Source organism: Drosophila erecta, unplaced genomic scaffold, assembly GCF_003286155.1.
Source record: "Drosophila erecta strain 14021-0224.00,06,07 unplaced genomic scaffold, DereRS2 tig00000055-arrow-pilon, whole genome shotgun sequence".
NCBI classification, from domain to species: domain Eukaryota; kingdom Metazoa; phylum Arthropoda; class Insecta; order Diptera; family Drosophilidae; genus Drosophila; species Drosophila erecta.
The window spans coordinates 18903826-18929132 of NW_020825200.1; the positions used below are offsets into that span (position 1 = coordinate 18903826).

General features: G+C 44.3%; 4 protein-coding genes across 12 annotated transcripts; 3 read left to right on the top strand and 1 right to left on the bottom strand.

Moving 5' to 3' along the window:
• Nucleotides 1-321: 321 nt before the first annotated feature.
• On the top strand, nt 322-9278 carry LOC6541505 (PDZ domain-containing protein GIPC3). Of its 3 annotated transcripts, none has more exons than XM_026979686.1 (2): nt 322-404; nt 8049-9278. In XM_026979686.1, exon 2 carries the CDS (start codon nt 8161-8163, stop codon nt 9181-9183), a length of 1023 nt encoding a protein of 340 aa, XP_026835487.1. In that variant the 5' UTR covers nt 322-404; nt 8049-8160; the 3' UTR covers nt 9184-9278. The 3 variants fall into 3 exon arrangements, with proteins under 3 accessions (XP_026835487.1, XP_026835488.1, XP_001970504.1); XM_026979687.1 differs by lacking the exon at nt 322-404 and adding an exon at nt 6985-7118; XM_001970468.3 differs by lacking the exon at nt 322-404 and adding an exon at nt 7214-7482.
• On the top strand, nt 372-19776 carry LOC6541811 (phosphatidate phosphatase LPIN3). 6 transcript variants are annotated; one of them, XM_001970469.3, is made up of 12 exons: nt 372-404; nt 13668-14093; nt 14456-14664; nt 14731-14868; nt 14939-16066; nt 16131-16230; nt 16373-16501; nt 16595-16790; nt 16853-17064; nt 17121-17621; nt 17756-17859; nt 18191-18796. In XM_001970469.3, the coding sequence occupies exons 2-12, from the start codon at nt 13914-13916 to the stop codon at nt 18546-18548; spliced, it is 3255 nt and encodes a 1084-aa protein (XP_001970505.2). In that variant the 5' UTR covers nt 372-404; nt 13668-13913; the 3' UTR covers nt 18549-18796. The 6 variants fall into 6 exon arrangements, with proteins under 6 accessions (XP_001970505.2, XP_015014587.1, XP_015014588.1 ...); XM_015159101.2 differs by lacking the exon at nt 372-404 and adding an exon at nt 10443-10683; XM_015159105.2 differs by lacking the exons at nt 372-404; nt 18191-18796 and adding exons at nt 10444-10683; nt 19094-19776.
• Nucleotides 19777-21374: 1598 nt separating this feature from the next.
• Nucleotides 21375-22307, top strand: LOC6541184 (general odorant-binding protein 99a). Its single transcript, XM_001970470.3, has 2 exons — nt 21375-21733; nt 21790-22307. Exons 1-2 carry the CDS (start codon nt 21689-21691, stop codon nt 22174-22176), a joined length of 432 nt encoding a protein of 143 aa, XP_001970506.1. The 5' UTR covers nt 21375-21688; the 3' UTR covers nt 22177-22307.
• On the bottom strand, nt 22303-25278 carry LOC6542110 (polyadenylate-binding protein 2). 2 transcript variants are annotated; one of them, XM_001970471.3, is made up of 6 exons: nt 24964-25278; nt 24582-24780; nt 23930-24331; nt 23642-23775; nt 23510-23576; nt 22303-23057 (listed from the first exon to the last, which is right to left on the bottom strand). In XM_001970471.3, exons 2-5 carry the CDS (start codon nt 24678-24680, stop codon nt 23537-23539), a joined length of 675 nt encoding a protein of 224 aa, XP_001970507.1. In that variant the 5' UTR covers nt 24681-24780; nt 24964-25278; the 3' UTR covers nt 22303-23057; nt 23510-23536. The 2 variants fall into 2 exon arrangements, with proteins under 2 accessions (XP_001970507.1, XP_026835339.1); XM_026979538.1 differs by having other exon boundaries at nt 23510-23579.
• Between the last annotated feature and the right edge of the window lie 29 nt (nt 25279-25307).

Genomic DNA, 25307 nt, shown 5'->3' on the forward strand with positions numbered 1-25307 from the left:
GGTCGAAATTGAATTTCAACGCCCAGACGGTAAATCGGTAAGATCGCGACATCATAACAGGCGAGTGAGTGGAAAGAGAACCCTGGAAAGTGGTCAATGTGTGTGTATTTGGCGAGCAGTGGCGGAGCACTGAAAAAACCAGTTAGTTGGCAGTGAAAGAGATTCAATAACGTGTTGGTGGGGAAAAGAAGAACAAATTGTTTCGAGTGTGCGAGGCGACGACAGCCAACTGGTCCGGTACGAAAAAGTCCGCTTTCCTCGCTCATTAGCGGTGCTTTCCTCGGGCCCACGATCTGAAAATTGGCGATACCTAAACCGGGCCGTAGCCACCACTATCATTATCGGCCAATTGATATATGCAAGTGCAGCAGCGCGTCATCAGCACTGCTCCCATCGCCTAGCAGGTGCGTATGTCCACCACTTTCGACATTTTATTGGTCTGATCGGGTGTCTCTCTATCTCTCTCTGGTGCGTGGTATCCACTATATGCTATATACTATATACTATATACTATATGTACAATGTATATGCTCCGTAACAACACACTTCACTGTCTTTGGTGGTGGAGCATCTTTGGCATCCATTCAGTCGGTTCTCCATTCATTTGCCTAACAGACTCATTTGTATCCCAACCGACAAACAAGTAAAGTGAAAGGCCGCGGCACGCGTTTTCCCATCTTTTGTATTGAATTTCGCTTCGGCAGCGAGGAAAGCGAAATCGTTCTCAGTCATCAGGACGTGCGAGGGGTGCAGGAGGTTAGGCAACATCAAGGAGCAGATACACATGCATCCGCCTGGCAACAGACGGACATGTAACAAACGACAAGGACTTTAAATCATTACATATGCCTACTATTTTCAATCTGGCATTACGAGTTAAATAAAGGAAGAAGGATGGTAACCTATTTATTTTTTGCCGACTGCATTGAGGGTTAAGGTATTTCCTGGGCTGGAAATGGGAGACAGTAATCAAAGACGTCCGATGAAATACTAATATCGATTTCCGAGAAATCTACAACTTTAATTTGTTAAGTGAAGTGAAAGATACGCTGTAAAAGTTTTTTAAAAAGAAACCTTTTCAAAGCCTGATGCATGCAAAAGATTTTCCAATTTCTAGGTTCTTTTTACGGTTGAATAGTTTTTCATAAATGGATTATATCCTGTTTTTACTTATTCCAGCGTTTGATAATCCTTACATTTGGACGGAGAAATTGTGTCTAAGAAAGCCGGCAAGACAGGCCAAAACACTGTTGACCCACGACCTTATCGATTTTTGCAGCTGCTGGGCGACTTAATCATTGGTTTTGTGGCGTGACAAGTGTTTCGGCACCACACCCACTTACATATGTCAAAGGGAAAAGCGTAAGCGGAAGTGATTTCATAGACCGAAACTCACCCCGAAAAATGAAAACAGAGCACGTTGAAAGCGGCGTTTCCGTGCTTTGTGGCCATTGCCTGCCCCAAGTCGCTAGTCCACTTTGTTGAGGTTAGGACTTTCCGAATCCATGTGATTTTTCAGGGTGCCGGCTTCTGTGCGTCGTCGCAAAAATATGCTGCACTTTGGGGGTGCAAACAGCATGCTTTTCGTTTTCGTTGAAATTTCACGGCCGAATTGATTTTTCCAGTATAGACATTACAAAATGCCTCGCAGCAGCGGCGATAATAAAGCGCCTTTTCAGTTTTGCAGCCAGCACGCACATCGGGGCAATTATTACCGCTTTTCCGTTTTCCCTCTTACAAAACTAAGGAGTTAATGCGGCCAGCACGTGGGTCTACGCATTGAATTTTCCGTTCCTCAGTTTTCATCTGGCCAACCAATCCTCAGCTGGCCCCGAAGAGCAAGGGGAAACGAAAGACGCAACCATGACCAAAGAAACTCAAAACTCTAAACTTAAGCAATTTGTAGGCAGACTAAAGTGTTAACTAAGCGTGAAGTTGGTCAGTGGGAAACCCAGAGAAGATGCTCCAGCTCAAAGCTCACACAGAGCGCCAAACAAGAGTTTCTTTGAAGATCTTCGATCTTTTATAAGCTAAGAAAAAAGCTAGAAAAGTTGAACTTAACTGAGGCATTTGTATATGTACATATGTACATAAGTATCTGAGTTTAACGCGTTTTGATATCTGGCACTAGAAAATATTTATCGCTGTGTAGTTTCGGCAGACGAGCAGCTCGGAAATTGTTTGATCGATTCGATTCCTTCGCCCGCTTCCGCTCCGCCGCTATCGGCTGTTGCCTATGCCCGCCCATTCGCCACTTGCTAACAGTTGTTTTCGTACGTGAGCAGCGCTCGGATACACAGATACTCGATACTCCCCGTCAGATACTCAGATAGCTTCCTCTTCTGCCTGGATGCGATGCACTGTGTCCGCTCCGCTCCGCGCCGCGCTCTCCGTTCTCCAGCTCTTCAAGCGGAAGCAACTCCATTTATGTAAATTGCTTGCGTGACATTTCAATGCGACGGGGCGCTTTATGAAAAGCTGGAGCGGAATGGGTCGAGCGGGATGAGCGGTGGCTGGGGAGCGTTGAAGAATCAGCTCGATTGTTGGAACCATGGGTCTGGCAGCTAGGGCTGCCACGGGCTGCACCGTCATGCCAACAGTTGCCAATCAGTTTAACTGTGCTTTTTATGGCCATACTTTGCGCTTTTTATGCGCACTCATTGCCGCACATGTGCAATATCACTGCACTAACGTTTTTCCAATCAGTGTTAGATGTACTCGGAACTGGTGCGAATGAATCTGCATGTTTCCCATCCACGTGATGTTCTTACTCCGCATTAATTATCCACAGTTCCTCTGTCGTCTCATGTCATTAATACATGATCGGGCACAACGATCTATCTTTTTACATATAATGGGGGATCTTTGAAAGATTTGCATCTAAATGCTTGGCTTAGTACTGCAATCAGAAGTAATAGAAACAAAAATGAGGTATTATTTTAATTTTTATTTCTTAAAAGCGGTACCTGGTACGATAACTGGCACTTTTTTATATAATTGCAATTTTTGGCCACTTCCAGTTTTTATTTTCCCGAATTTCCGCTTGGATTTCATCACCCCAATTTGTGAACTGGTGAACAAGGCACTACAAAACAATATAGCCTTTGGATTACCATATTTTAGAGAAACGTTACAAAGAGATAAAATTCATATGTGGGTTTAGTTTGTCGGGCGGCTTAAACTTGGCCCAAAACAAACCGTGCTACGGGTTTTCGGCTATAATTCGTTTGCTTAATTTGCTTTTTCGAGCTCGCAGTTCAGCGAGGTGAAACGGTTAAATGTTTTCAAAACTGCCCCAATGTTTTTCTTTCTCCATACATACATACATAAATGTAGATACATACTTGACTTTGCGTGTGGTGCTCATTGTTGTTTTGCTGTGCCGCCCCTCCCGTGTGTGTGCATTATGCTAACTAGACCCTAATGTCGGTGCCCGGGTGTTTTTAGTGCTCCACATTAGTAGTTTTTGTGGAATATGCCCCATAAAGGGCCATTCGATACGTTTCAGCCAAGGCTCCGAGTTCATTGCACTGGATCATCGAATCGTAGATCAACGACTTTGGGTCGGACCATGCCAAATGGAAAATGTCAGCAATTTATGAATAATGTAGTGAAAAACACAGGAACCGCAGAAAACGTGATCGGAAAATGCCACAGAAACAGTGCATAAATAATACCTACCATCGGGCAGGGCGACATTTAAGCTTTCGCTTCGCCCACAGTCCATCTGAATCATCTGTGGAAATCGCACCCGGCGCAGAAAATTGGATACTTGTTTGTATTAGCAGTGGGTCTTCGTTCGCCAACTGATACTTCTGTTTGTTTGTAACCTAAACTAACCGCTCGATGTCACTGTTTATTTATGCATTAGCATCTCTACACAGGGAAATATTATTGTGTTTCGGTAATTAAATTTGAATATACGTGCTGAAAGTCTCTCGAAGATTTCAGGCTCCAAGAATCGATTATTACCTTTGTATGTATGTACATATTATCAAAAGAAAAAGTAAAATGATTCACATTAGTATTCTTCAATTTATAAGAACTGGAGGATCTTCCACTAGAAATGGGGAAGCACATCTTTGTGCGAATACGCCAAATGCTTATTTACTGTGTAATTATATTATCAATTTCACATGTTTCTTTAGCACATGATCAACAATAAAGGAACAACTGGATTTATAATATGAACGTCTTTAAACTGAAATTTCAATTTGAATATGGTAAACCGATACATGAGTTCTTCCAGTGCAGCGTTTACTTCGGTTTCATTAGATATGGCAGCTCAATTTACTGCTTGTTTCGTGCCTTTGCCCACAAAATGTTGACTTTTCGAATTAAGTTTCACCGTTAGCCAAGATCAGGCGGTCTTTCGCTGGATTCTCGCCTCTCGGCAGCGCTGCCGGCGATTTTCGCATTCTGTCGAAAAAATTGACCTAGTCAAGATTCGCGATAGCTTTTCCCCAACTGGGAACTAGTTATGTGAGCTTTTGGCAAGCTTTGTTATAGCTTTTGAACTTACTTTCGGAAGAGAAAACGCTCTTGAAAGGCAAAACTATTTCTCTTGCGCTCTCTTCGTGACTCTTGTTTTGGCATTCGAATACACTACATGTGTTATTGTGGGTACTACAAACATTGGAAACAACTATAACCAACCGTTGGGTTCCCAAGGTTTATAAACAATCAATACTTATACTTTGGTGATGAATGTTGAGCACAGGCTATGGGCGAAGTTCATCTGCAACGAATAAGGGTATTTAAATCAAGGTTCACCTTAAGTTGAGAGCTCACCTTTCCCCACTTTTGCCCCTTTAATTACGAATAATATTAACGTTGTTTACAAACCTACGAAAACAAAAAAACAACGCGGGTGTTTGGCAGTGCTCTAATGAATAAAAACAGGTGCAGCACACAGCTCGATTGATAATAAGAGCTTAATCGTTCATTACGCAAATTGAACATCAAATACCCTTCTCTGGTATATATTCTATATAATTTCTTTGCCATTTTTGTTAAACCCCTAAAAAAATGCAAACAATGCAGAAAACTTGTAGTTTAGGTAGTAAAATGTGGTAGATATGGTAGATATACGGATGATTTAGAATTAAGTTGTTCGGCAATATTTCAACGGTAATGCCCTAACGAACTTCATTACTAATACTCTAATTCAAAACAGTTGTTTCAACACACAGCTTATAAAAGGATGATCAGGTATTTTTGAAATCGAATTGAGGCTGATTGTCTGCACTATAGTGAGTATATAGTGGGGTATAATAAACTTGGCGACCCGAAATAGAGTGGCTATCCGATTCCCCACGCGCGTGTCGATCGTGCAATGGTGTGCGATATATTCGGTCACGTATATGTGGCCTTACTTTGCTGTAACAAAAACAAGTCAATAAAGCAGCGATTAGAAACTCAGTTCCACTGTTTAAGCCCACACTCCCTCACAGATTTGGATACTCCTGCAATCCGTATTGCACCCCACACGTCTGTATATCCACACCAGATCCGTGGGGGCAAACAAACTCACATAGGGTTGTTTACACTTTTGTTATTTTTAAGTGTGCTTTTCTGCATTTCGACCAGAGGCACTAGTTGCACTTGCTGCCGCGGCCTGTTGTTGTTTACAGCAAATTAAAGCTTCTTTACATATCCAACCCCCCATTCTCCACATTCTTAGCGTCGAGCCCTCCGACTGCGACCAATGGCAGCCAAGTAAACAAGCTGCGGGCAAAACAAAACACACCAGCAGCCGGCAACGCGGAAGCGAATTTGTTTACGTCTTATCCGAGTCTCAATTAGATATCGGCCATAGATCGCAGTGGCACTAGCTCTGGATCTATGGCTACCCTCTCCCTAGTTACTGGTTTTATCGGGAAAGCGCTCAACTACGCAGGCCTACGCAGCCAGAACGGCTTAGCCTTCAGAATTTTCCCAAAGGGAAAAAAAAGAAGGAAAAAACTGCTGGTTTTTAGCGTTTATACCGATAACTTCCACTAGATACAATATCAATTTCGCTACCATGTGCTGTACTACTCGTGAAAGCAACATAATCTTGTGTGGTACATGTAATAAATCAAGTCCATAAGGCTAGCAAAAAAGTCTGAACAAAACGTTATGAACAAAAACGAGTTGATTGAACGCAGAAATAGCTGAAGTGTCACCACTGCCCCCCAGCAAATGACCCTGGGCGCTATAATTTACGATAACTCTCGGGCGTGTTTATTCATATGAATCTCTTTCTGCCAGAAACTTAAAGCCGAAGCTGCTTTTTCGGATGGCGAGGTTATTGCTCGCACCGGTTGGTTGGTGGTCTTCGATTTCGTCGAAGGGGGCCTGCCCTCTCAGCCGGCTTCCGCCTTTGAGGCGCACACAAGCCTATGCTCCACCTCAACTGCGCAGTTGCCATATAGTGACATATAGTATCTGCCGATGTACGAGTATGTCAGGCTATATGTTCGCTGATGTACATATGTATTTTCGCAGATTCTTGGTCTGGTGAGGCGCGCGTAAGCCGCACGCGCTCTCAACTATTTCGACCTTGATGGGACTAGCGGCATTATCATCCACTGGCTTTTGTTTTGCTTGTTATGGCACCGTGAATATGTTACAGTGTAGAATCCGATTACATGTATGTATGTATACTCACACATGTATATTGGAATGGCGCAGATACATGTGAATGAAGGGGCTCGTCTCAATCTGACTGCTCGATTGGGATGTGTGTAACGTGCTGAGAGGAAAACCAGTTATTGGTGGAGCTTTGAATTCGAAAGACTTTTCCAGATCTGCCTTAAGCATAATTCGAGGATGGTGTAAATAGAACATAAACAGAGAATTCACTTGAAGGTCTCAAGTTCATATTCATCAAGTTGGCAAGCTTGAGCCATTTAATTTCAAAGTTTCTCCAGGGCGCTACCCACACTGTTTACTTTGGTTTGGAAACAAGTACTTAATGCCGGTAAACAAATCAAAGGAAGCCTGTGGCTTAAATTTCTCTGGGCCTTTTTATTTAAAAGACTTCTCTACATCGATCAAAATTTTAGTGTGTAAATGCAAGCCATCGGATCTAACGCCAGTACGATCTGAGCACTGTGCCAGCGCCATTCCCCCATGTACGTACAATTAGCGGAGATTCAGAGGTTCATGAACTGCGGCATTTCTCCGGCGGAAGTGCTTACACATGCATCTGCTGGGCAGTGGCTGCCATCAAGTGGCCACCTTTGGCCGCTGGCGGTTCAGTTCACATTGACGGACTGCTCGGGACAGACGTGGAGCGATAAGACTTCGGTCCCACCCGTATCTTTTGCCGAGGCCCTTATCGTGCCAAGTTGTCTTATCGGGCATTGGGGAATCTTATCGCCAGGGCCAGAAAGTCGGGAAAAAAGTGGTGAAAAGCAGCCAGCTCAGTGTGACTAAAATTGGTCGGAATTCAATGTGTTTTTCCGCAGCTCTTCGCTGTTATGCTGCCTCAGTAGGGTAATAATTAATCGATTGATTACCAAGTTGACAAAATGATTATAAGTGAGAGTGTTTATGTTAGTGTTGTTATGTTAGACCCCTATTTAAAAATATTCGTAGAATAGAGCCTTTTGACACGTGTCTAACCTCAAATAGCGAAAGAATTCAATAAGTGCTTCTGGCCTAAACTTTCAACAAAGACCGGTGATAAGGAGTGATCAAAGAGTACGAGATCGTACTGGGCCTAACACCAATCTGACCAATTCGATTTCTGATTCATCGTTTCTCACAAGTGGCCTTGGTATTTCCACTTCCCGTTTGCAATTTACAACCGATTTGAACCGACGACCGGCAAACCGATTAGATAAACCCGTACCTTGGTTGTGGGTTGTACTTTACAGTCTTAACTCTGTGCTGACATATGTACACACGCACACACATCCCCCAATTAATCGCCACTAACTCACCCACCCATGTCTAAGTCTATGTCCAAGCAACAGCCTCATAAACTACTAAACGCAACGCCTAACACCGAGTGTAATCGCCTAATCGCAAGAGCATCCTCATTTCTTCTACGCACACAGATCAGTATCAGGATCAAGAGCAAGGTAACCTTCGAGCACTTCATGTCCTAAAAATAGAGACGGTTCTCCAGCCCAAGGACTAATTAAGGACACTATCCAATCCCATTCAATCATGCCGCTCTTCACGAGAAAATCACCCAAGCAAGGACCCACCGCCGATGGGGGCTCCCAGTTCGGCAGTCGCTCCTCCATGAACTCGGGATCCTCCCAGGGTAGCCACATTAGCAATAATAATAATAATAACAACAACAACAGCATTCCGGAGAAAACAAAGCCCCCGCTGGTCTTCCACTGCCAACTGGCCCACGGCAGTCCCACCGGCCTAATCCACGACTTCTCCAGCGTTCGAGAGCTGTACCAGAAGATTGCCGAGTGCTTCGACATCTCCGAGAAGGACATTCTCTTCTGCACCCTCAACTCGCACAAGGTGGACATGACGCGTCTGCTGGGCGGGCAGATCGGGCTGGACGACTTCATCTTCGCCCATCGCAAGGGTCGACCCAAGGAGATCGAGATTGTGAAGTCGCAGGATGCCCTCGGGCTCACGATCACCGACAACGGAGCCGGCTACGCCTTCATAAAGCGCATCAAGGAGGACTCGATCATCGACCGCATCGAGCACATCTGCGTGGGCGATCACATCGAGAAGCTCAACGGCCAGAATATGGTGGGCAAGCGGCACTACGAGGTGGCACGCATGCTGAAGGACATAGCCACCGGGGAGACCTTCACCCTGCGCCTGGTAGAGCCAGTGCGGAGCGGATTCCAGGGCATCGGACCGCGCAGCCAGTCAAGGGCGTCGGGTTCAGCTGGAGGAAAGAACTACGGCAGCGGCAAGGAGACGCTGCGGTTCAAGGCCAATGGGAATGCTCAGATCGAGCCGCAGTTCGATGAGGCGACTGTGGCTGGCATCGAGGCCATTAATAACCTGCTGGAGTCCTTCATGGGCATCAACGACACGGAGCTGGCGTCCCAGATCTGGGATTTGGGCGACCAAAAGTCCAACTCGATGGACTTCGCCGAGGCCATCGACAATTCGGACCTAGAGTCGTTCGGTTTCACGGATGACTTCATCATCGAGCTGTGGGGTGCCATAACGGATGCCCGGCGCAAGTCCACGACCAGTCCCAAGTAATTGGGTAACCATACCAGACGCATTTCACTTTGCCCGCTTACTGGGTCCAATAAAAGAGGAGTCGTTCTTAGTAACCGCTATTATCTACTATCTGAGAACGTTTTGTTTTAGAGCCTAGTTTTATTTACCACATATCATGCTACAATCCCATATACAAACATATGTCGTCTGCCTTTGCCAATTGTTTAGTTATTTGTATTCTTCATGGTAACCTATTTATTATATATATTTTTGCGTTCAGATGAACGGGGGGATGTGTCGAGCCTTCCCTACATATATTTTTGGTACAATTTGTTCGATGTACATACATACGTATAACTATACTTCTTTAGTTTTATTCTTAAAACAATACAAATATATTTAAATTATTTAAATCGTATGTGATCATGCTCAGTTGTTTTTTATTTCGAATGTTATTGCTTTCTGTTTTGGTAAGTTTGTTTATTTGCTCGGGACTTAAGGTATAATTTGATTCATAAATAAGAACTATTAGTTTGTCGTAGGCGTTGTTATCTTTTGTTGGCACCGATCGCATGGCATTCGGAAAATATTCCACAGTCCCCAACTGTGACGAATTGTTTGCCTGCTTTTCTCTTGGCGGCTTTTTGTTTTTCTACAATTTGCTTATATACATAGCGACGGTCCTAGTACACATATTTGGACCATGGATCATTTGAAAGCCCATTAGTATATTCTTAGGCAGACTTCCTGTACAAAAGAACAATCTAGTCTAGACCATCCCACAGTGACGCTCCTTTCGAGTCCCAGATCGGATCAGCCCATACATACATGTATACTATTACTTTATTTATTACTGGTGCAAAGCTTTCGATTGCGCATAAACAGCTGCTGTTCAGCGTGCGAACAGCTGATAAGCGCGCGAGAGAGAGATTGGATTTTGCACACCAACACTGACAAAAATGCCTATGTACAGCGGGGGTCAATTGTACAGTGACTATTGATCAAATTGAACATTTTTGTTTATTTAAACTTTGGTCTTTTCACACTAAAAATCGATAAGAAATGATTAAGAAATGTTCCACGAATTGTTATATTTAAGGAACTGAAAGAAGTTTGTACATTTGCGCTATTATTACGACCACGGCTGTTCGTGCATGCATACAAATGTAGATAGCAACATGGCAACAAGAGTTACATGACTTTCCGGTTTTACAGGTTCAGGTTTGCTGCGGAGCTTTCGCTCTCTCATTCACTCACACTCTGGCACCTGCCTAATTCGATTAGCCGCAACGCTCGAACGCTCAGTCTTCGAAGTGATCTCGACCGAGCAACAAGTGAACGGAAGAACGGAAGAATCCGAGAAGTGAAGAGTCAGAATCAAAGAGGCCGAGGAAACACTCGAGAACTCTTTAATAACATTGTGAACCGCAAACCAGAAACAGCCACTGAAAACACACGGAAAGCAGAGTGATTCGCAACAGTTTCGCTAGTGTTTTCAAGGGCACCTATCATACAGCTGTGCTGCAAATTTTGTGCCAGGTAGTGAATTTAAATGAAAGGCCGAAAACCCACGAATTATATTGAAAATTTCCATTATACTAGAGATCCGTCGAGATCGTTCGCCTGCATACGTATTCTTGGCAAGAATTTCGGTTAGACTTTGGTCGCGTGTTTGTTTGTTTGCTCGCCCCTTTTCTTCGCTCGCGTTCCCCGATCCAAAAATCCCTGGACTTTGATCGTGACTCAACACAAATCAGAAAACAGCCGCAGCCCAGACCCATTAAAAAGTGCATATTATAGCTAAACTCGTCGCGAAATGAAAGCAATCTGCTGGGACTTAAACAAAGTTGCGTGATATTTTGTGCACAGTCAAAAACCAAGGCCTACTTCTTATGTGTTGTTTGCAGATCTACGATATTGTATCAACTAAAAAATTGTTCTGTTTGAACAAATCTTGGGAAATACAAATGTTGTTCTACATCCTTATCTTTGGAGCCCCTGAGTTTTGTTTGTGTGGAAGTCCGAGTTCTCCTTTGTGTCTTTGTTGGATATATGTATATATACGTATGCGAGTATAAGTGCTTTCTTAGGTTCTCCCGAAGTTGGCCCCATTCTGAGGTTTCTTTGTTGCCTTCTGTAGGTACGCTTGTTACCATCGGCTGGTTTCCATGTGTTTCATCGAATGTTGTTTTGCTCCACCTTTCTCGGCCTACTTGCCTCCCCAGCTTCGCAGGTGAAAGTGAAGCGGGCGGCAACGCGTGACAGATGGCGTGATTTCTGCCTTTCGAGTGCGAGTACTGCGTGCAATTGAAGGACCCTTGATTAAGTCCCCTCCTATCATACACTGGGAGAAAAGGTTTCAGTAAAATGACCGAATAATGTGCCCTAATGTCTGTCAAAAGAGCTGGTCTGCATGGAACAGAAAACAACATGACACAGTTATCAGAAAAGATTCACAAGCTTGGGTTTAAAGTAAATAATACATGGCGACTGTTTATAAACAAATAGCTATTTAGTAGGTGTGAATTATTTGTTGCTCGGGCTATCAGTTCAAACTTATAATAGTACATATATTCTGACTTAAAAAAGTAAGAAGATGTCGTGTTGTGAACTTCCGATGTCCACCTATCTTTGATTAAAAGCATACTTTGTTCGTAAAATATTTATTAAACGTATAGTTATGTAAGACTTTGTAAATAAATAAAAACAAATATATATTCTATACAAAATGTCGCGACGAATCAGATGTTTAGGAAACAAATTCACGTATAATCTGAGTGATAAGAGACACAAACGGTATGGGTATTTATACATACATATGTATGTATATTGTATATTCTCAATCTGGATTTGTCCGTCCGTATGAATGTCGAGATCTTAGGAACTATGAAAGCTATAAAGTTAACATTAAGTATGCTGATTCCAGATTTATCGGCTTGCCAACATTTTTTCCACGACCATCCACGCCTACAAACCGTCAAAAAAATGTCATGCATAATGTTTCAATTCTTTTTTTCACTTTAACATTTTTTTTTGATTTTTTTTTTAATTTTTAATATTTTGCTTGTAAGTTATGAACGATGTGCCAAAAATATCGACTATATTGTTCTATCTTGCTCATAGATCAAAACCACCGAAAAAAGAAAGGATCAAATTCAAATTTAAAGCAAACAAATTAATAACGAATAAACTAGTAGTTATTTGGTAGTACGAGTTGATAACAATCGAAAGTTATGACACCATACAACCGACTTTTTGCGTATTCAGATCAATATAATCTTATCAAGCAAATTCCTCCGAATTCCCAGTTATGGCAACTGCGATAATCACCAGATTGTCGAATGTGAATTGCCGATACCTGTGACCGTTGGCACGGCTGCCGAACGCCAAAAATCTAGCAATTATTGTTTCTCGAATTCGCTTAATTACAGTACAATGTTGGACGTTGAACTCCATGGCTAGTTATTACGAACGCGCTCGGTTGTATTGTGATTCGAGTTTTAAAGCACGCCCTCCACTCGATATCGCGTGATGTCTTCGGAGCCCGCGATTAATTCAACTCATATAGTGCGCGAATGTGTTTGTAGTCCGGGCGTTAGTTGTTCTGAGTTTTATCATTCGCGAACAGTAGAACACGCCACTGGTTACCCACCCATGCAACCCGCGTTGATAAGCGGCGTTCGACTGGTTTATCGCGCCAATTCATCGATGACACTCGTAAATAGTTTTTATCCCAGATAAGTGCTCGAAAGTGCCTTCAGCACAGCCCGCAGCGGACTTATAATAGTATAATTTTATTTACTCAGCTTGAATGGTTTATTATCGCCTTGAACTTGTAATAAAACGTAACCGCATGCAGGGAAATTAAAATGCCTTCGCACAATACAAGATTGATTTTTCATTTTATTATTCCCAAATGAATACATTTCAAAACGAATTATCACACAAATAATAGCTATGATTTTGTAGATATTTAGAATTTGAGTACAAACTTGGGATTATTCTCATCAATTCAGTCCTTGTTAAAAATTGTCAAACAAATTCATAAGTATTTCGCTACGGTTGCTATGGCTGTGGCCAAGGGTGTAGAATATATTATACATATGCACATATATTTATTTATTTGTTTATAATTTTCATATTGCGGTTGTATTTTCGACGTCACGTCCGCCGTTTGGCAACATTTCAGCGTGAGTACGCCGTGTTGCCGCGGTGCCATCCGAGTTGCTGGGGGAAGGGGAGGGGATGTTGCCGGCGGTCAGCAACACTTTGCTGCGCGGCTTTGTCTCTGTTCTGTGCTGTAGGCAATCACCTTGACTTTGAGCACCGCCAGGGAGAGGATAGGTTAAAAATACCAGGCAGGTGCATTGGCGGGGCTTCCGAGCACAGGATGGCTGCTGATGCAATGCGTCTATTTCCTCCGCGACGGGGCCGTTGCCAAGCCAAGTGGCGAAAAAGAGTGGCGAAAAATGGTTTATGGCCTATACAAATTACTCATGACCGTTTCCGCTTGCCCTTTACAGTTGCCGTATCTCAGAGGCGGGTCCAAAGTATTGCCGAGTACGCCGCAGAGCCGATTCCTTCGCCAATAAGCGGCGCATTTGACCGCCTGCCCATAAACATGGTCGCCATATAAGCGCATACGGCGGACGCAAACACACAAAGTCGGAGCTTTGCGATTAGATAAGCAGATAGCGCGGAGTTCAAGGAGAGAACGCCACCAGCAAGGAAATCCATTTTGAAGGGAGACCAACCGGAGCATACCAAAGATGAACAGCCTGGCGAGGGTCTTCAGCAACTTCCGCGACTTCTATAACGACATCAATGCCGCCACCCTCACGGGAGCCATCGATGTGATCGTGGTGGAGCAGCGCGATGGCGAGTTCCATTGCTCGCCCTTCCACGTCCGTTTCGGTAAACTGGGAGTACTCAGGAGTCGGGAGAAGGTGGTAAGTAAACTAACCAGATCCTAAAGACTGTCTGTATAAGCCAAAATAGGACATCACTCGAAAATATCACGATTTAGAGAAGAGAATGTCACTTTCAGCCAATGCTTATGCCTTCTGAACTTCTTGCCTAGAAGTATAATCGCAAGATAATTTATTTATATCTTATGTACACAGATCTTGTAACATAGATATTGCCCAGTCTATTCATCACGAAATCAGTTCAATATCATTGTGGAAGATTTCAAGTTTGTTGGAAGATAAAAAGAAAAACATAATAAAAGCAGAGAGAATCCCGGAAAGAATTTAAATTCCACAGTAAAATAATTAAAATTAATTACCTCTGTTCCAATCAATTCATTCAGGTGGACATTGAGATCAATGGCGCACCCGTCGACATACAGATGAAGCTGGGCGATTCTGGCGAGGCCTTCTTTGTGGAGGAGTGTCTGGAGGATGACGACGAGGAGCTGCCAGCCAACCTGGCCACCTCGCCCATTCCTAACAGCTTCCTGGCGTCGCGGGACAAGGCCAACGACACCATGGAGGACATCAGTGGAGTGGTGACTGATAAGTAAGTGACGTTTGCTCCATACTCGACAAGATCAAGTTCACCCTATCATTTGCGAAACCATTTTAGAAACGCTAGCGAGGAGCTGCTCCTGCCACTGCCATTGCCGCGGCGCAACTCCATAGACTTCTCCAAGGAGGAGCCCAAGGAAGCCGTTGTTGAGGGCAGCAAGTTCGAGAATCAAGTCTCGGACTACACGCAGCGCAGGTACATAATGCCTTTTCATGCCCATGAAAACCGGGACAGAGCTAACTAAAAACATCCTTCATCCACACAGACACACCGACAACACACTTGAACGTCGCAACCTAAGCGAAAAGCTCAAGGAGTTTACCACCCAGAAAATCCGGCAGGAGTGGGCCGAGCACGAGGAGCTGTTTCAGGGCGAGAAGAAGCCGGCGGAGTCGGAGCTGGAGAACCAAAGCAAAGCTTCAAACGAAGCTGAGACGGAGAAGGAAGTTCAGCCGGTCGTGGTAGACAAGGAAAAGGACCAGAAACCAGACATTAACCTCACACCGGTCACAACCAGCGAAGCCACCAAGGAGGTGTCCAAGAGCAAAACCAAGAAGCGGCGCAAGAAGTCGCAAATGAAGAAGAATGCCCAGCGCAAGACCTCTTCAAGCAGCTCCTTGGGCAGCGCAGGCGGCGGTGATTTGCCTACGGCGGAGACGCCATCTCTGGGCGTGAGCAACATTGATGAGGGAGATGCCGCCATATCCAGTGCCACAAACAACAACAACACCTCGTCGTCGAACGATGAGCAGCCATCGGCTCCCCTGGTGACAGCTCGCACTGGGGACGATAGCCCGCTCAGCGAGCTTCCCCACACGCCCACTACCAATCCACGTCTAGATTTGGACATTCACTTCTTCAGCGACACGGAGATCACCACTCCCGTGGGTGGTGGTGGTGGTGGGTCAGGTCGCGCCGCCGGCGGACGACCTTCGACTCCCATCCAAAGTGACAGTGAATTGGAAACCACCATGCGGGACAAGCGGCATGTGGTGACTGAAGAGAGCGCCGCATCATGGAAGTGGGGCGAGTTGCCCACCCCGGAGCAGGCCAAGAATGAGGCCATGAGCGCCGCCCAGGTGCAGCAGAGCGAGCACCAATCGATGCTCAGCAACATGTTCAGCTTCATGAAGAGGGCTAATCGGCTACGCAAGGAGAAGGGCGTCGGCGAAGTGGGAGACATCTACCTGTCTGATCTCGATGCTGGCAGCATGGACCCCGAGATGGCGGCCCTATACTTCCCTAGTCCCCTGTCCAAGGCGGCATCGCCGCCGGAGGAGGATGGCGAGAGCGGCAATGGCACCAGCCTGCCCCACTCGCCCAGCTCGCTGGAGGAAGGTCAAAAGAGCATTGACTCGGACTTTGACGAGACCAAGCAACAGCGGGACAACAAGTAAGTAGCACTCAGGGTCAAACTTAAATTTTATCCTAGACTTAGATCTATAATCTACCTTCAGGTACTTGGACTTTGTGGCCATGTCCATGTGCGGAATGTCGGAGCAGGGAGCTCCTCCCTCGGACGAGGAGTTCGACCGCCACTTGGTGAACTATCCAGACGTGAGTATTCTTCAAATGGCCTAGTGCTATGTTCTGTGTATGTGTTTAAGTTCCATGCACTTCACTGCGCACCCACGCACTGCATCCCGCCTTGTTAACAAGTCTCTTCCCATGCAACGCCCTCATTTGTACCTGTGCGCAGGTGTGCAAAAGCCCCAGCATTTTTTCATCGCCTAACCTAGTCGTACGGCTGAATGGCAAATACTACACCTGGATGGCTGCATGTCCCATTGTCATGACAATGATCACCTTCCAGAAGCCACTAACCCATGTAAGTTGGCCCAACGCCATGCCTTTCGTGTAGCCCCATGCCTTGTTCGCGTCCGACTCTAATTAGATTATGTCCAAAATTGCCAATTGTCAGGATGCCATTGAGCAACTGATGTCCCAGACGGTGGAGGGCAAGTGCCTGCCTGGCGACGAGAAGCAGGAGGCTGTCGCCCAGGCTGACAATGGTGGTCAGACGAAGCGCTACTGGTGGAGCTGGCGCCGTTCGCAGGATGCTGCGCCCAACCATTTGAACAATACTCATGGTATGTCATTGGGCAAGGATGAGAAAGGTACATCAAGGGCACCTCCAAGTGTAATGAACAGCCCATCTAAAAGAGGTAATACCTTTCAGATGGTGATCAGGCAGCTGTGGCCACTCAAACGTCGCGGCCCACCTCGCCCGACATCAGCGATCCCACGCTGAGCAAGAGCGACTCCCTGATAAACGCGGAGAACACTTCGGCGTTGGTGGACAACCTGGAGGAGCTAACCATGGCCTCAAACAAGAGCGATGAGCCCAAGGAGCGCTACAAGAAGTCGCTGCGACTCAGCTCGGCGGCTATTGTAAGTCAACCCATGCAAGCTTCATATCGAACATAACCATGCCTATTCTCCTTCAGAAAAAACTAAACCTCAAGGAGGGCATGAATGAAATCGAGTTTAGCGTGACCACCGCTTATCAAGGCACGACGCGCTGCAAGTGCTACTTGTTCCGCTGGAAGCACAACGACAAGGTGGTGATCTCGGACATTGACGGCACCATCACCAAGTCAGACGTGCTGGGCCACATCCTGCCCATGGTGGGCAAGGACTGGGCGCAACTCGGTGTGGCGCAGCTCTTTTCAAAGATCGAGCAGAACGGCTACAAGCTGCTCTATCTGTCGGCCCGTGCCATCGGCCAGAGCAGGGTGACACGCGAGTATCTCCGGTCGATCCGGCAGGGCAACGTGATGCTGCCCGACGGTCCGCTGCTGCTGAATCCCACGTCCCTGATATCGGCCTTCCACCGCGAGGTGATTGAGAAGAAGCCGGAGCAGTTTAAGATCGCCTGTCTGTCGGACATCCGTGACCTGTTTCCCGACAAGGAGCCCTTTTACGCCGGCTACGGCAACCGCATCAATGTGAGTATCTCTGTAAAATGATAAATTGATACATTGTTTAGAAGTAAATTCGTATATTAACTTATTTTAATATTTGTGTATTGTTTCCATGACTAAATTAAGTTACTAAATATGGCTCTTCTTATCCTTGCTAGGACGTGTGGGCATACCGAGCCGTGGGCATTCCCATCATGCGCATATTCACAATCAACACCAAGGGCGAGTTGAAGCACGAGCTGACCCAAACATTCCAGTCCTCGTAAGTAGCGATCCGTTCACGCCTTAGCATAGTGTTAGATGTATCCGCACATGTGTCTCTCCCATGTACCTGGTACCGGTGTTGCTCATTACTGAACTCATGCCACATCCAATAACGTTGACTAATTCGCCAAAGAACACCAACAAACAAACGCTAATTGGCTCAAGTCGAATTAACTTCATCAAGTAACGCTAGGTGTTTTAAGCCTCCTACCTTCTATCTGTGTAGTATGTATCCATTGTACTACCTAAACCGCACCCCACTCAATCAATCAATCGATCGAAAGCCTGCCAAATCCAATTCAAGCATTTTGGTTGTCAAATTTACACAGTGGCTACATCAATCAGTCGCTAGAAGTCGACGAATACTTTCCCCTGCTAACCAACCAAGATGATTTCGATTACCGGACGGACGTCTTTGACGACGAGGAGTCCGAGGACGAGCTTCAGTTCAGCGACGACTACGACGTGGACGTCGAGCACGGTCCGAGTGAGGAAAGCAGCGGGGATGAGGACGATGACGAAGCCCTCTATAACGATGATTTTGCCAACGATGACGATGGCATCCAGGCGGATGTGGCCTCCGGCGACGAACGTTCCGCCGATGTGTGTCATATAATGCGAGTCCGCCGCGTCTCCACCAAAAACGAAGTCCTTTTGGCCTCGCCTCCCAAGTGGATTAATTCCTAGATTAGCTCCAGTCCTAGTCCCAGTCGAAGGTTGTGCAGCTTACAAATTGTGATACGTTTTTTAAGAGAGTTAGGATTGTGCTATATATGTATGTCTGTGCCTGATGTGCCAGGTCACCGAGCTCCAAGTTCGTCGACCAGTTAATTTTCGAAAGTATTCTGCTCCCAGCAGGTCTTTATGTTTAGTTCTAAGGATGACCATTATAATATATACATTACCCAACAAAATATACCTTAATTTTCGCCGTGATGGAACTCTTTTATTTCTCTGTGTGTGGCATGAGTTATGAGCTAGACCCGGTAATAGACTGTAGATAGAGTATTTGTAGATTAGAACGAGCATCGGTATTTCAGTTATTCGTGAGTCTTACAAAATTTGATGTAATAAGAAAATGCAGTATATCCCAAGGCGCCTTTTCCCGATTGAAAATGTCCAAGAAATTGCATTGCATACCCTCGGGCTGCTGAGATCGGGGAGATCATAGCATAGCCACAGGAGTCGGCCTTAAATGATTCGTTGATCTAATGCATTGCATTCTTTTCCAGATACTGCAGCATGACGTACATCGTCGATCAACTGTTCCCGCCGGTGAAACACGACGAAGCCTCCGCCGAGTTCTCCAACTTCAACTACTGGCGCGACCCCATCCCCGACCTGGAGATCCCCGAACTGGAGACGGCACTGGTGCCACCGAGCACGAAGGTGGACATGGCCACCCTGCGCCCCATTCCCGAGAAGTGAACCGGCTCCTTAGAAGCCCAACTTGCGTACTACAAACATATTTATACACTCTATATATACAAGATAGCGCTTTTCAAAATTGTTTGCCTAGCTTCAAACCCTCTAGATGTGCTTACCAAAAATGAAATATCTACATATATCATACATAAGCTTAGCCAGGATTCACGATTGCCTTGGTTTCATTATCATTTCCTACCGATCGTTTTTAGTTAATGGGTGGTTTAAGTTGTAATCAAAATTCATTTATTAATAGTAACTACTACAAGTAAGTTCCTTTAAGACTCCCGCAGGTTCTTAGAAGATGCATATTCCAAACGGCGTATAGGAGTTGTGATTTTGATTTCATTATTTTTCGTATGTGATCATTTAAATTAAGTTCATTGTGATGAGGTTTTTATTTGGAGTTTTTCTGAAAACTGTGCTCTAAACCTATGTATACTTAACTGATTGTGTTTCAATACAAATAAATGCTTCAAATTCAAAGAAAGCCAGCCTATACACGTCTCTGTTTGTGACTGGAAACCACCTCAATTCCCAGACGGCTTCTCATGTTGCAGTGGAAAGTTCTCGCATTTGGCTGGGGTACCTCCGTGACAGCCGAAGGCGGGGTGTGCGTGGGCGGGGGAGAATTTCATTTGTCAACGTAATTTTGCCAATTCAATTAATGCTCATTTAATGCAGAGCAGGCCGACCGGCCGACCGGCCAACCTACAGCATACACATTGGTGTACAAAGGCCCACGGACAACGAAGTGGGCAGTTAAGTGACCACAAACGGTCGGTCATGCAAACTCAGTGGCAGATCCACAATTACTTTTCCTAGGGGGCCAAACTCTCCTAATATGGGGGAATTATGAGAAACACGGTTTGCATATATGTATGTGAACATGCCCTTTGGTTCCTAGTTATATTAATTTGATTTCTCATTTAAACAAAGCCATTATGAAACAAAAAAGCCTGATTTATGTAATCAATAAACAAGTATAAGAAGGGCAAATAATGAAGATAATGTTCTCCCAAAAATATGTCAACATCTAGTTCAAGATTTTTGGATAAATTATGGCTGTTTTAGTCTTAGATTATTATATATATTTTTAAAAGATAGAAAATGGAAGTGAGAAACGATGGAAAATGAGTGTTGAAGTTTTCCTCATTGGCCCTAGATATTTTTCATTTTATTCTTTTAAGAAGTTTCTCCTAAAGAAGTGGTCCTATAACAAAGAAAATAAGAAATAAGATAATTCTATCCCGCGGGCCCCACCTATGTGAATCTCAGCTATGTTTGAATTTTCGCTCGCGAAGCCTCCAAGCAAACAATGGGAATTTAAACAGATTTGGCTGCTTATGCTAATGCCACAACTCAATTCAGAATCAGCTGATTATATTTTTATTTAAAATCTTGTTGTATACAATTTCGTTTAAAAAGACAGCATATTCTCGAAAGAGAAAAGGGTATATCGACTTTGCAATCATATAAAGAATGGGCATTTAGCCATGTCCACCCGTTCCTACGCAAACTAGTCTCTCAGTATTAAAGCTACATATATACATGAAACTTTCCCAAAAGTCTGTTTTCTATTCCAGAAAGTATATAAGTATATCACTATCACTATGAATAATCGAAGAAAATGTAACATCGCTGTTGTTGATCATAAAGTCGGTTTTAATTTGATACAAATCTGAGGACTATATCATATGACAGCTAAAATTATTCGGAAAATTAATTGAAAACAATAGAAGGGAAATCCTAGTTTCGGTGTTTTGGTTTAAATTACATTTACTGCAAGGGTTTTATATCTTTCTTTACTTTTCTCAGCTTAAATAAGGGAATGATATTTAATATTTTTATGCAGCGTTCTATTTGTATGCTAATGAAAAGGATTTAAGATCGTCAGGTGTAAATTAGGAAGAACGTATTAGCCGTCATATTGCTTACGAAGTAAACACATTTTTTAATCAAGGAAAATTGAGAAGTTATATCTAATATGTGGCTGCTGAACCGTGGTAAAAAACCCAATGTTGTACTCTAATATTAAGAACGAGCTAGACTGTTCAGCTCTTCTCTACTGGTACGGATATAAAAACTCTTCAATCCTAGATATCAGTTTTATATCATCAGACAATCCTTAATTTCTCGCCTTCTCAACAACCTCGAACTTATTCCATAATTCCAAAAATTCCATAATGAGATTTAAATTACAGCCGGCGAGTGCAACTCAATTGAGCGACACTCAAATCGCCCCACAGTTGAGTGCGACATACCCACATTGAGCGGTGCTCGAAGGTATAAAAGCTGGAGCAGCCCAGGCCACAGTCAACAGTTTCCTCCGATCAACCACAGAGCGAGCAGTCCTCCCTCAATCTTGCAAATAGCAAAAAAGAAGAGCAGTCACTATCACTATGAAGAACGCTGTTGCCATTCTGCTGTGCGCCCTGCTGGGTCTGGTAAGTTTCAAGCGGAGAAGCCGATGGCAGCCAGTAATCCGCTTGTTCCTCGACAGGCCTCCGCCTCCGACTACAAGCTACGCACCGCCGAGGATCTCCAGAGCGCGCGCAAGGAGTGTGCCGCCACCAGCAAGGTGACCGAGGCACTGATCGCCAAGTACAAGACCTTCGACTATCCCGACGATGACATCACCCGCAACTACATCCAGTGCATCTTCGTCAAATTCGACCTGTTCGATGAGACCAAGGGCTTCAAGGTGGACAACCTGGTGGCGCAACTGGGCCAGGGCAAGGAGGACAAGGCCGCTCTGAAGGCCGACATCGAGAAGTGCGCCGACAAGAACGAGCAGAAGTCGCCCGCCAACGCCTGGGCCTTCCGTGGCTTCAAGTGTTTCCTTGGCAAGAACCTGCCACTCGTGCAGGCCGCCGTCCAGAAGAACTAGGAGTTCAGCGCAGTTTCGCGTCAATTCTAGAAGCGCAAGAACAAAACACCAGCATTGCGGAATTTCGAGTTGAAATCCGTGCAGGCTCTGCAATCCTACAATTGAAATAAAACCATATAATAGTGCTTGAATTAAGTGTTCTTTTTATTAGCTGACTCGCATGCATTCACATTATTTCTCAGGGCTGGAAGAGGGGCTGGTGGATCCGCAGGAACAGCTTGACATCGCATCCTCAATCCCAAAAACCTTGTCCCGCCCAAAGGAAAGGCATTGATAGCTTGTTTAATTCGATTATATTTGTCATCATCTTTTTCAGTTTAGTAAATTCAACTTCTTTTCTTTACTCTATATATTTTTTGAATATATAAATTACGAACTTTCTTTTTTATCTATTTTGTTGATTTACTTCTTTCCCAAGAGTCTTGTGTTCTTTTGATTTTTTTTATTATTTTCTTCCTTCTTTTTCTTGATTTTGCCATCTTTTAACTTCTTTTATTACGGTTTGTGGTTTCTTTTGCGTTTCTTTTATATATACTTATTGATATATATTTTTTGTTTTTCTAAATCAACTTCTTGTTTTTCGTAATCTTTTTTTTTTGATTTTTTATTTGAAAATTAAAATGTGTGAAAAAGGGGTGTTTGGTGTTGGGTGCTTCAAAAAACATTATAGCCAAGTCAAGATATTCGTTTCCCATGTTGATTTTTTATTATTTTCGAGGTCTCTTCTTTTCGCCTGTTTTCTTGCTGCTGATGCATTTTTTATTGAAACGATATTTTTTCTGGCGTTTTCTCTTGCGATTGTTTTCTCTTTTTTGTTTTATTTAGCAAAGAAGTTTTTTGGCAATAAAATAATGTTTTTTGAAATTATATTGTAAAAAAATCTGAAATCAAATAGTTAATGGATTAAAGACGAGTGTCGGTAAATTGCATGGTTGCATTATAATAAGTCCCAATACGATGCAGATGAGAGCAAGGCATTCCTTTAAAGGCTTCGGAATATTATCCAGTCTTTGAACTTAAACTCTAGCCTATTTAAACTATTTTGCGTTTTCCAACAATTTAATTTCGTATTTTAAACTGAAGCATTAGCTTATCTAACCTATTGCTCCATAAAGAAGCGTACCCTTTGGTCTCTCAACTCTTATGAAAAAAATCCAATTTACCATAGAAATTCCTATGTATATATTTTTGTACATATTTAAAGATGTAGGATAACATTTTGTAAACGACATAAATCGGACGCAACCCCACAAAAGAAATTTTATCAATCAACTCATAAATCAGTCTCGTTGGTCTGGGTTTTTAAGGGATCAGTTCGAAATTGTTAACTTACCTTACTAGGGATTTAATAAAACAATAATCAGTATGGAGCGTAGTAATTGGCGCGACCACGGTATCCCCTACTGGAACGAAAGACAGACCGGGATTAGCTGGATCCAATCGGAATTGGCCAGAGCCCACTTACATAGCGCGACGGGCGCCTCGGAAGGTGGAGTGACAGCACGCTCTGGAGACACGGGCTCCTCGACCCCGGAAGCTGCCGCGGGCGAAACGGTTTGTGGTGGAGAGTCCAGGGCGGTTTGTGCGCTTCGACATTACCTGAAAGACCATATAGACGGGATGTTAAAAATTGCGTTCTTGCTTATACATTTACGAAACGTGGGAATCGTTAGGGGTCAATTATTAAATGACTATTTATATATGAGTTTATTAAGTAGCGGGTATGGTAAAAGAAAGTGCTTCATATACTCACTTTAATTTGACGCCCTCGGAAGAGGGTTTCGTTCATGGCCAGAGCCGTCTCGACGAACTCCTTCGATCCGAACTCGATGTACGCGAATCCCTTGGGGTGCCCGTCAGCCTTATTGCAGAGTATGGTTACTCGGTTGATGGTGCCGCAGCCGTGGAAGTGGGCCTCTAGTTCCTCGGCCGATGCGCCGTAGTCCACATTGCCCACGTAGACGGACCGCGTGTCAATTTCCTGCTTCTCCTCAAGAGAAAGCGGCACTGTGGCCAAGCCGGTGGTAGATCCACCGGCCATTTGTTTGTCCACCTCCGACTGCATCTGCTTTATCTTCTCGGCCTCCTCCTCCATCTCCTTGACGCGAGCCTTGATGGCCTCTAGTTCCGGGTCGATTTGCATGCTGCCCTCCTCCTGGCGACGCGGAAAAGATGGAATTTAATGGTATTTGGTTCGGAGTGATGAGTAAACGCCCGAAACAACAGCAGACAATGGATTGGCGGTGCGAAGTGACGCTCTGAAAAAGGCAGCCATTGCTGCGACTTTCGGCTTTGTATATCCCCCCAAAGCTTTGCGAGCTTTTCCAGGGAATTCGGCGGGCTTTCGAAGGGCGGGCCAAGAAACTGGTTCTTGAACACTGTCAACAATGGCAACCCCAACTCACCTCGGTCTCTGTGGTGATCTCAGTCTCTTGCTCGCCGTTCGTCTCCTCCAACGACTCCAGAAGCTGATCCTCGTTCAGTGTGATATCCTCATCGGCCATGGTTTAGGATTTGGGTTTGTTTACGTCTGCTGCAAAAGCTCGGTTTTGTTGGCGCAAAAGCTTTCGGAGTAGTACACAAGACGGCAGTTGTCGTAACTAGCTGTCAATGACAAAGAGCGGCGAAAGTAAGCACAAAGAGAATTGAAAACTTCAAGAGAAAACTTCATACAAATGCAGTGAAAATCATAGAACAAAAGTATATAAATTCTGGTTGCGGAATCCTTAATTTCTAGGTTTCACTGCGTTTTATCAATTCATATGCAATTTTACCCACTATACTTACGTTGAATATATGTACAAAATTGGTGCTCGTTCTGCTGACGTTGAGTTCGCCCAAAATGGCCGCTGCCCTGTGAAAACACACGTATGTTGGGTTGCTGTTTTTCGTTATAAAGTCAACGTTTTTCCAGCTCTTTTTGCCTTCTTTGCGCGTTAGACCACGACAGCTTATATATTAACCGCTTATTATTGACTAATATTTACAATAATACAAAAACGTTCGTATTTTTTGACACCGAAAACAATTGTATTCGCCTCGTTTTTAGGGATGACAGTTCGGTACAGTTTTCGCCTCGATATGTTGCTTGGGGGTAGGTTGCCCTATCGATAACTAGGGGTATTTAAACA